General features: G+C 48.6%; 1 protein-coding gene across 1 annotated transcript in view; it reads left to right on the top strand.

The window, feature by feature from the left end:
- Positions 1 to 376: 376 nt before the first annotated feature.
- Positions 377 to 11,216, top strand: part of EPHA2 (EPH receptor A2) — a 61,686-nt gene continuing 50,846 nt past the window's right edge. The window contains exon 1 of the mRNA XM_030222245.1: positions 377 to 554. Coding sequence (XP_030078105.1) covers positions 485 to 554 — 70 coding nt within the window. The 5' untranslated portion in view covers positions 377 to 484. The remainder of the gene's footprint in view (positions 555 to 11,216) is intronic.

The following is an 11,216-nucleotide window of genomic DNA, read 5'->3' as shown; positions in this document are numbered from 1 at the left end:
GGTCTGGTCTCCCCTCCCCCAACCCCACACCGTCACCTCCCCCTTCAGTTCTCGCCACGCCTGCTGCCTCTGCTTTTCCATGTATCCCCGCCCACTCCCTCGGCATTCCAGCGGGTGGGCGGGGCTCGCCTCTTTAGCCCTTCCCACCCCTCTGCAACGTTCCGGGTGGGCGGAGACTGTCGTCTAAGCTCTTTCCCTCTGCGTTCCTCCGGGTGGGCGGGGCTCGCCTCTTTAGCCCTTCCCACCCTTCTGCAACGTTCCGGGTGGGCGGAGACTGTCGTCTAAGCTCTTTCCCTCTGCGTTCCTCAGGGTGGGCGGGACCTGCGCCTCTTTGCCTCCTCCTACCCCCTTCATAGCTCTAGGTGGGCGGAGCTAGTGACCCTAGCCACAGGCATGAATGAAGTGTAGCGAACCAGAGAGTAAGATCTGGCAGTAAGTTGGTGACGGGGTGGCGGGAGCAGTCGGGGCAATCGACGTGGGCACCATGGCATTGAGAGGCTTGACCGTCACTTTATTTATCAGCAACTTATTTATGTCCCTACAGACCAAAGAAGGTAAGAAGGTGCTTTACAAGTTAATAGGGCTTTTTTTTGGGGGGGGGGGGGGGAGGGGGAGATCGGAGGTGCCCGCTTGAAATCGTTCTGGGAAGCTGGTGCCCTTGGCAAGAGATGGATGGTTGGCCACCCCAGGCTAAAAACGTGGCTCCTTTTGAAATGTTGCCCCCACCTCCGTGGGGTGGTTTTTGTTACCTGTGAGAAGCAATGCTTTGGTTCTTTGTAGCTGTGATTATCCCCCGCTCTCGCATATCAGCTAAACGGGCATTTAAATGTGCGCTTAAGTCGCGTCTCTGCTGAACCCAGCAACCCGCCGTGGCAGGAGGTGGCCGCATTTTTTGCTTTTGAGGTGATCGGGGCAGGACCGAGTTCCGGAGACATGTGTCAGTTCCAGCTCCTGAATCGGGCGGAGGGAGGCGCTGATTCATGCCGAGGAATGCGGGGCAGGAAGCGAGGATGGGCGCAGCCTCCTCCTGCTCCTATGCTTCAACCTTAAGTCATGGAGGGAGGGGGGATCGCTACAATGTTTTAGTACATAGCTTTAGCACTTAAGCCGGGTTCTAGGAGGGTGATTTGTAACCATACTCGTTTTGAACTGGAGCTATTAATTAATTAATGCATGTTATTCATAAGCACCTGTCTGGCCATGAAGTGAGAAAATCTATTTCCATGTAAAAAACCTGCTTAAGGATTGCGTATTAGTGGGACCCGGGGAGGAGGGGGGGGGGGGGTACGGAAATCTGCTTATGTCGACTTCTCGGTGTAAGTTTAATAATGTTCCTGGGGTCTGAGATCCGGACCCCGATCTCACTGCTCTTTAGCCACTGCTGTCAGGGGTCTTCATCGCCCCACGGCCACCAGTCTGGTGTAGATGTAAAATTTCACTTTACAGCTCTGCAGCTTGTGTGTGTCTCTGGTTCCCCCCCCCGAGATGCCGGACCCCTGTGATTAGTATTAGTTCCAGTTCTTATTAAATAAATCCGAATTACACCCCGGTACGTGCCTTGGGCCCTACCTGGCCCACTGTCTGAAGCCTCTGGCCTGTACAGCTGCCCATCTGTATTTTAGTTCTGCAGACAGGTCTCATGTTAGACCTACTGGGTCCAGACAGAACTTTGAACTATCTGGCCTTCAGCATTGGGCAGACTTAGGGCCCAGAGTAATTGCCTTCGTTGTCTCCCCTCCCCCCAAGGCTGCCTTTAGAGAAGTGTCTAAAGGGGAAGCATTGGGAAATTCCCATGTGTTCATCCTGTGATAGTTCCATCTTCCAAAAAGATATAGCAGAATTAGGTTCAAAGAAGAGCAACCAAAATGATAGAGGGGACGGAACTGCTCCCTTATGAGGAAAGGACCTGCCAACCAGAAACACAATAGGATCAGCTCGAACAACTACCCAAGCTGCAAAGGAATCAAATACAAATCAACTTATGCATCCAGCTTTTCCTATTTAAGCGCACAACTATGGAAAGCACTGCCAAAAGTCGTAAAAACAACGTATGCCCACCTAAACTTCCGGAAATTACTGAAAACTAACCTGTTCAAAAAGGCATACCCTAACGATCCAACTTAAATGCCTTAAACCAGCAACACAACAAAACCAAAGCTCATACTGGACATACGGTAACTTAACTCTTCCTCCTTGCGATTCCCAAATGTGTCTGTCACACATGAACTTTACTCTACCAAAACATCACTCTGTATTTGTTCATACCGGTATTGGCGATCGCCTTTACGGTACTATGTAAGCTATATTGAGCCTGCAAATAGGTGGGAAAATGTGGGATACAAATGTAACAAATAAATCTTCTGCCCGGATTTACATGCACAAATTAATTGAGGTAAAAGGGGGCCTGCGCTAGCATCAGTCTGTTCTGGAAAAGAAATGACCGTGCGGTAAGTGAACCACTTGCCGTGTGACCATTTTGGGAGGGGGGGCACTTACCGCCCTCCGTTGAGGTAGCAGTAAGGGCTCCTGCGCTAACCCATGTTAACCGATTGCCACCAAGTAAACACCGGCGCTACAAAATTGAAAACATTTTTGTAGCGCCGGAGGTGGGAACTACCGCTGGGCTGCTGAGATAATTCCAGATTGGCACGAAGCACGCCAACCCATTAGTAAAAGGGGGCCCCTCAGTAACGAGCTTTGAACCATCCATAATTCATGTCGACTGGCATCCGTTAAAATTTCCCCGCACATCTGGCTGCGTACTATTGTCTCGGGCAGGGTCCCCGACTCCCATAGCGCCCATCTCAAAAGGGGGGGGGCCTTCCAAAAAGTTACATAGTTCTGGAATACGGGGTCAGCACACACGTGTGTGCCGGCATTTGCACTAGGTTTCAGCGGGCGTGAGAATGAAACCAAGCGCTGTTGGTGTGATGCATAGAATCCCCAGATGATTTTGGTTCCAGAACCGGTCCTTGAGGACCCACGGCCAGCTGGATTTGAAATATACACATAATCAATATGCATGAGAGAAATTTGCATGCACTGCTTTCTTTGCTTGTCAGTTTTATCTTATGAATATTCATTGTGAACCTCCTGAAACCCTGACTAAGTTGGAGGTCCCTCCAGTTTCCGCTTTGCAAACCCTTGTCCAGTGTAGCTCATTTCCACTAGAATCTGGCTCCCTCTGAGCTAAGTTACATGTTGGAAGCAATGAAGAGGTAAGCCTGAAGGGAGGGGGAATACAGTTTTCACCTGCAATCCTGCACTGGGGGCAGGAGAATAGCTGCCGTCTCTGGTGGGGACGGAGGTGTGTCATACTATCCAGAGAGTGATGAAAGGCGGCTTGAACTTTGCTCTAGGGTAAAACAGTAACAGACCAGATAAAAGGTGGATTGAGGAGAAAAATGTTTGTGGAGGGCTGTCAATTAATTAATTTATTTATTTTGACATCCTCTGAAGGTTTTTTTGTAAGAGAAGAATGGATAAAGGTTTTTGCCTGCCCCAGGGCTGCAGCTGTGAAAGTGACTTTTGCTGTTCTCTAAAAGGGGGGTGGGGAAGGGATCATAAATTGGGGTTACAGGTGCCTAAGGGAAGATCTGTTATATTTTCTGAATCATTTTTTTCTAGCTTCGGCAGTTACCCTTTGTGATCATGAACTGTTAGGAAATGCCTGATACAGTGGTAACCTTCAGAGGATTTCAGACTGTGATTATGTGTCCTTTGATCTTAATGCCAAGTGTAAAAAAATTCATTTTTCCGTTCTTTTCAACAACACAACTCCATGCAGTGTTCAGATGCTGCCCCCTCCCATCTCCACCAGGCCTGGATTTAGGTGTAGGTTCTGAAGGTGCCGAGTACCTGGTTGAAAGAGGAGCTGCTGCCGATTCCGTTGCTTCAGGGCCAGGTTCTGCTTTGAAAGGGGCAGCGCTGTGGCTTCCTCTTTGGGATACCTGACCCCCCCTCCACCCCACATATATACCCTTTGCCGGGAATCTGCTGACTAGTCTTGCCTATTGGTGCCAAAACTTTAAATCTGTCCCTTATCTCCACACACATCCCTCTCGGAGCTTACATCAATGTAACCAAACTATTCCATCAAAATTCTTTACAATTTACCTTAGAAGAGTTGGGGGGAACGTTACCAATGGGGGCTATTTTGCCATAACCTCATGGTAACTTAGCACAGGTCTCGTTTTATGCAAGGAGACCTAACTACTGATAAGATGGGTTATTTCACTATTAACCTGAGTTAACAGTAGCCCACCTTGATAACTTCCTCCTTGCTATTTCTGTAGCCCTGCCAGCTGTATTTTATTTATTTGTAGCATTTATACCCCGCTCTTTCCCGCTCAATAGCAGGTTCAGTGCGGCTTACAAAGCATGGATACAAAGTATGATAGAGATAACAAGTTGTGTAGAGGATGGTAGGATGAAGAAACGGGGGCAGGATAGAGGTATGGTTAATGTTAGTAAATTAAGTTGGGTCGCTCGGATAGGCTTGTTTGAAGAGGTATATTTTCAGCAGCTTTCGGAAGGGTAGGAGTTCGTTGGTTGCTTCCGTAGTTCCGGGGTCGATGTGGAGGGGTGGGGGGGACTGAACCAGGCTCTCTGTGATCCTAAGCTTGGTCATTCCTTGTGAGACTGAGATGGGCTGAAACATGTTGTGTTTGAGCTCTAAGGGCCTATTAAGGTAACTCACCCTCATCCTCAAAAAGTGGAGCATTTAAGACCTAGCTGGTCCCCAGTCTTCCCTCCCCCCGCCCTATCAATAGAGGAGGCGATGGAGCTCTCTCTGAGCCACTGAACCTAACGGGTAGCTGGGAACTGATGAATGTATATGGGGGGGGGGGGGAGCATGGGGGATTGTTGAAGGGGGGAGCTGAGGAGAAGGTATGGCAGAAAATGAAGCGGTAGGATTGTCCAATTGGGGAGTTCAAAGTGGACGGGACACAACTTGAGATTGTGTGACGTGGTGTCCAGAGGCTGGGGAGGGGTAGGGTATGAGTCAAACATTTTCTCACGCTCTGGTACTTCTTGCTGTTACAGTTTGGATGAGCTGTTGATACAAGTTTACAATCACAAACCCATTCGAACATTAACATCTAACAGTGAGTTGTCCAAGCCAAACCCTGGTTCATGGCCCACGCAACTGCGGTCTGGCTGATGGAGTTGGTGGCTTGCGGGCATTTGACCTTGCTGACGTGGAGAGCTAGTACCTGAGCTAGTCGTTGGTAACATAGTAATATAGTAGATGATGGCAGAAAAAGACCGTCACGGTCCATCCAGTCTGCCCAACAAGATACTCATATGTGCTACTTCTTGTGTATACCTGACCTTGATTTGTATCTGCCATTTTCAGGGCACACACCATAGAAGTCTGCCCACCACTAGCCCCCCCCCCCCCCCCCCCCACCGGCTCTGCCACCCAATCTCCGCTAAGCTTCTGAGGATCCATTCCTTCTGAACAGGATTCCTTTACGTTTATCCCACGCATTTTTGAATTCTGTTACCGTTTTCATCTTCACCACCTCCCGCGGGAGGGCATTCCACCACTCTTTCCGTGAAAAAATACTTCCTGACATCTTTCCTGAGTCTGCCCCCCTTCAATCTCATTTCATGTCCTCTAGTTCTGCCGCCTTCCCATCTCCGGAAAAGATTTGTTTGCGGGTTAATACCTTTCAAATATTTGAACGTCTGTATCATATCACCCCTGTTTCTCCTTTCCTCCAGGGTATTCATGTTCAGGTCGGCAAGTCTCTCCTCGTACATCTTGAAAAGGCACCAGTGTTTGGCTTTGAGAGAGACCCTTCAACTGACAATTTTCAAAGCACTTAGCCTTCCAAAGTTCCATAGGTTTCTATGGAACTTTGGAAGGCTAAGTGCTTTGAAAATATGCCTATATTATAATATATCAAACACCTCCTGAGGTGGGAATTTAGTTCTGGAAGGGGGCAGGTCCTGTTAATAAAACTGTGGACTGAGCAGACCAGGGAGGGGAGGTAGGGTGAGGGGCTGTTTATCTGGGTGCAGTGTCTGAAATGCCAGTGTCCCTCTTGTGAACGTTTCCAGCCACGGGGTAGGGCCATGATTGGCTGTTTGGCGGCTTTACTGGATTTCCCTGCTCAGTTCAAGGGTCATCGCTCTGGGTTTCAGGAAAATAGCAGTCATTGGGGTTTGATGATTAAATATTGCGTGTACTGATTAGATAAACTTCATTAAGCTGTTTTCTCACTCATGGAATGACTTCGATAAACACACATGTGCCTATCCCACAGAAGTTTGTCATTTATAATTAAGTTTGAAGCTTTGATGACTGACTGGGGCTGTTCACAGGTTCAGTCTTGTTGCTATGTTGATTCACGGATGTCCAGCCCACGTGGCTGTGTCCTTGTTAGTGACTTACCATTAAAAAAGGGGATTGTGATTCCTGTGGGCCCTCTTCCTCTTCTGATAGGAGCATCTTTTCTGCCCCCCCCCCCCTTCGCCCTCTACCCCTTTCTCTCTCTACTGCTGGTAGCCCCTCCTCCCCTATGCTGCCATCTTTGGAAGGGTAGGAAGCTGACTGTAGAGTCAGGAGTGAAGCAGGGCCTCCATTCAGAGCACCCCCCCCCCCTCCACATCCATCCTAAGGGAGAGCTACTTGGTTCTAGCTCAAGACAAGTTTGGTAGTGGTTATATCTTATGGCCACAGAGCTGAAATCCAGTGGTTCTAGAGACAAGAAAACCAGATTGGACCTCTGTTCTGTAAATATGACATAGGCAACTGGCACTTTACAGACTAACCAAGGTATTGGGGTGCCACCTGCCCCTGTCAGTTTTGTTACACCAGGCTAACGTGGCTCTCCCTTTCAGTAGGTAGCTGACTCTAAGCCAGAGATGTCTGGTACCAGCTAAAGGATCTGTGGCTTACTAAGGAGGAAACATACCTGAAAGTGGGACCATTTGGAGACTGATTCCTCCTTTGCAGTTGGCTTCCAATGAATGGGGCAGTTCTGCATCACCCAGGGCCACCACTTTTCAACCTATATAGGCTCTATTTACCAAGGTCCGTTAATGTGATGTAATGCACATTAGATAATGTAGATCTTCTTATTCTCAGCGGGACCTTTTTATCAGCCGTGTGGCTTGTGTCCTTAACTAGAATTAAGATTAATGTCCATGAACCCACGTTAGCAGAGCTGCTTTACTGCCTGTTAGTAAGACAGAGCCCTGCCTGTGGAATGTGTGACTAGGAAGGCTGAATGGGTTATTTTGAGGATAGTAAAAATGCTAATTTTGTAGCACTGTTTGCAGTCCTTATAGGTGAGATGACATGACAGTTACCCTTCCTAAGAAAGTTCTCGCCTTTTCGCTCCCTCCTAGAGTGACATTTAGTATTAACTGGCTGAAACTGGTGCTTCTGCCTTATCCACAAAAACTTTCTGTACTCTAGCAAATCCCCCGCTCCTTCAGGTCCATCCTGCGGAGGGCAGGAGGAGGAAGAGGGAGCAGGAAGCTGCAGGGTTTGGCTGCCCTTGCGCTTCTGAGAATGGCTGAGTGATTGTTAAGACAGGACATGCTCCTAACTCGGGGCTTCCTGAGCCTGGAAAATACAAAACACAGACGCAGGAAGCCCTAGAAAGAACCTGCCAGAGCCAGGAGTGGAGCCCGTTAGGGTGGACTAGCAGGAACGTGGAACTGGCTTTGGGTGCGAGACATATCTGACCCAGTGTAGGCATAATCAATGTAAGGCAACTACCCAGGATGCCAAAATGTAAAAGTCTCCAAATCGTCAGGCTGAGGAGGGGGCCGGCACCCACTTCCTTTAGTGCCCTCTGCCCAGGGGTTCAGCTGCACCGCTGGGCCTTCCTGGGATCCTCCACCGCCCTTTTCTAGGACCTTGCCTATGGGTACCAAATTCTTAAACGCAGCCCTGCCCATCCTCTGAAAATAGTCCACGGAGAGAGGGAGCACACTTCTAGATTTTGGTCCTGAAGGGGGGGACAGGGGTGTGTCGCTGCCGATTCTGGTGTTCTTAGTCTCGGCCTCCAGGGCTTTTCAGTGTGGGGTAGGACTATTATTTTTAGAGGTTTAATAGAAAATATCCAGAGGTACAAGAGTCCGGCCTCTGGATTTCTCTTTGGTACATTAATGTCAGGGTAGGTGGGTAATTGTTAATTTCTGGTTTCTTCTTAATATAAACTGTAGCATTGTCATTCTTTTATGTGCAACTTGATGTATCAAGTTGGATATGTTTGTTTTGTTTTAGAGAATGACAGGGGGATGGAGCGGGGACAGTTTTTTATTTTTTTTATTTTTTTTTATTTTTTACATTTCTATCCCACATTTTCCCACCTATTTGTAGGCTCAATGTGGCTTACATAGTACCGGAGAGGCCTTTGCAGGCTCCGGTGTGAACAAATACAAGGTGTTGTCGTGGTAAGATCAAGTTCATGTGGCAAAGTCACATTAGGGAATCGGAGAACGGAAGAGTTGTGTTATGTCCTTTACGTGCTCTAGTTTGGTTGTGTTGCAGAGAGTAGGCATTTAAGTTGGATCGGTAGGGTTTGCCTTTTTAAACAGGTTGGTTTTTAGTGATTTCCGGAATTTTAGGTGGTCGTATGTCGTTTTCAAGGCCTACGGGGATGGGGACGGGGACAGAGCCTATGAGGACGGAGACCAACTTCGTCCCCGCGTATCACTGTCTACTTTGAAGCCTGTTAATTGACTGGACTATTATTTATTTTGTTTGATGCAGATGATGACAATATTTTTATTTTTGGAAAAACAAGCAAACGTGCAGGCCACAGCTAGCAAAATTTGCATGGGGGATCCTGTACATCCTGCTTCCAATGGTTGCACTGCATATTGTTCCTTTTTATTAAATATAAAATCATAAGTGTTTGAGGCTTCTGCAGATGAGAACAGAGCCCACGGGGATGGGACAGAACCTGTGGGGATGGAGACGGGCCCTGTGTCATTCTGTAGTTTGTTTCTTGTTGCTGCAAATATACTGAAACAGAGAGGCTTAAGATAAGGTGTCGGAGGGAAGGTGCTGCCTTCCCGCTTTCCTGTTATTTAGAGGGAGGGAGGCTAAGCTCGGGACAGTCCAGTGAACAGCTCTAGGTATGGCAGTGAGGTGTGGTGCTCCTGGCCTTTGACCCCTGGGATCCAGGTGCAGACTCCACAGTGACTTTGGCCTTGCCTCCCTGTTCTGGGCGATGTTGAATCCCGGACCAAGACATGTTCAGGCATGTGTGGCAGGAGCCACTGTACAGATCCCTGGAAATGTCTGAAGGGATATGAGTCAGCCTGCTGGATTTCGTGATTTTGATTTTGTGTGTGGGGGTGGGGAGTAAATACAGATAAGGAGCATTGCCCTGTGAGGTTATTCATGATGAATTCAGCATGGATACAGAGGGCCTGGATAGCGTGACCTGGACTGAAAGTTATAAAAAGGAATTACAAGAAGTCAGTGACTAGCTACAGGTGGGCCTGGGTGGGCTGTGGCCCACCCAATTTGCACCCAGGCCCACCCAAAATTGTGGCTGGTGGGAATCCTCAAACCCCACCAGCTGAAGATTTAGGCAGCCAGTGCTCTGCCACACACCAGCCCCTCTGCACGTGCTCAGTTTTCACCAGGCGGAAGCCCTGAGCATGTCCGGAGTACTGGCAGGCGGTGTCTTGATTCTGCTGTTTGGAAGAGCACCGGCTGCCCGAGGAGGAGGAAATGTTCAGCTCGGGTATTTAATATTTTGTGTTTGAGGGTAGGGGGAGAGCAGAGTTGAGGGCAGCCAGGAGGGGCTGAATTCCGTGCCCATCCATTTTCGGCTCAGGCCCACCCAAAATTGGCTGTCTGGCTACGCCCCTGACATGAAGTAGCAAACTGCTGATACGGTCTTTCACTTTTAGCACCATTGTTTAAGGCAGTGGTTTCCAACCCCATCCCCCCCCCCCCCCCCCCCCGGAATCCCCAGCCAATCAGGTTTTCAGGATTTCCACAATGAATATTCATGACGGAGCGGTGCATGCAGATCTCTCTCATGAATATTAATTGTGGATATCCTGAAAACCTGACAGGCTAGGGGTTCCCCCAGGACAGGTTTTGAGACCACTGGTTTAAGGTAACTGTTTCACACCTTGTCGGTCAGGATAAGAGGGAGCGACTGGTCTTGGGGCCGGTTCTGATTGGTGTGGCAGAGGAATTAGGAGGAAATTTTCTTTTTTGTAGATGGTGCTAGCATGGGAAATGTGTGGTCTAGTGATCAGAGCAGAGAAACTAGGGTTCAAATCCTGCTTCTTCCATTGACAGGGCTTGGTGACCTTTGAGAAGTCATTTTATCCCTCTTGCCTCAGGTAATCAGATAACATAAGTGAACAGGTGCGTTCTATTGCATATTCATATGTGTTCACGTGATTTAGCACATTATTGGTAAAGGCCCAATTGACAATAATGGAATGTGTGTTAGTAAATCTTGCTGTTGCATTGTAAGTTCTTTGGGGCAGGGGATTATTCTCTGTGAATTCTAAAAATGCTATAAGCGGCTTAGAACATTGTTTGGAAAAGTGGACTAAAATGCTCTCATCTAAAGAACACATAGCACCAGAGAGTAGACAGAAGGGAGCTGCCATAAGAGAGGCCAGGTAGACGTGTAACACTTGGTAATTTGGGATGTGGAAATCCCAAGGAGCAAAAAGCTGATTGCTCTGACCAGGAGAGAGACCTTAGGCATGAGGGATCTCGGGGTAGCGATAGGGTGTCTTGATAAGGTGGTAGGCCAGGTTATGACCCCTGTGCTCATCTCACACAGAACATTATGGTCCGTTGTGGCTTCTGGTGCAAATGAAACGGGGTCACACCAAAAGCCCCATGAGATGAGGCGACCTAAAGGAGGAGAGAGAGAGAGTGGAGGATATGAGAGAGATTCACACTCTTGAAATGTGCGTAATGTTTCCCACAGGATGTGTATGACGTTCCAGGTGCTTAGATTAGGGGGGCAGCAGAGTGTTGGGATTCTGTGCTCAGCCCCCCTGGCTCCTGGGGGACCTGAGGTGGAAGGAGACTCCTGCACTGCCCTCCTGCCCTCACCCTGGTTGGAGAAGACCTGTTTCTGTCCAGCTGTGACAGCTCAAGTGGTAGGACTGGACAGGGAGAGGACATATAAAAATGTCTGCTGGAAAATGAAAGGCCTCTGCCCCAGAATTCACAAAAGCCTGGCATAAGCAGGGAAGGAAAA

The sequence above is a fragment of the Microcaecilia unicolor genome, chromosome 13, assembly GCF_901765095.1.
Source record: "Microcaecilia unicolor chromosome 13, aMicUni1.1, whole genome shotgun sequence".
Classification (NCBI taxonomy): Eukaryota; Metazoa; Chordata; class Amphibia; order Gymnophiona; family Siphonopidae; genus Microcaecilia; species Microcaecilia unicolor.
This window is presented reverse-complemented; position numbering and strand designations above follow the sequence as displayed.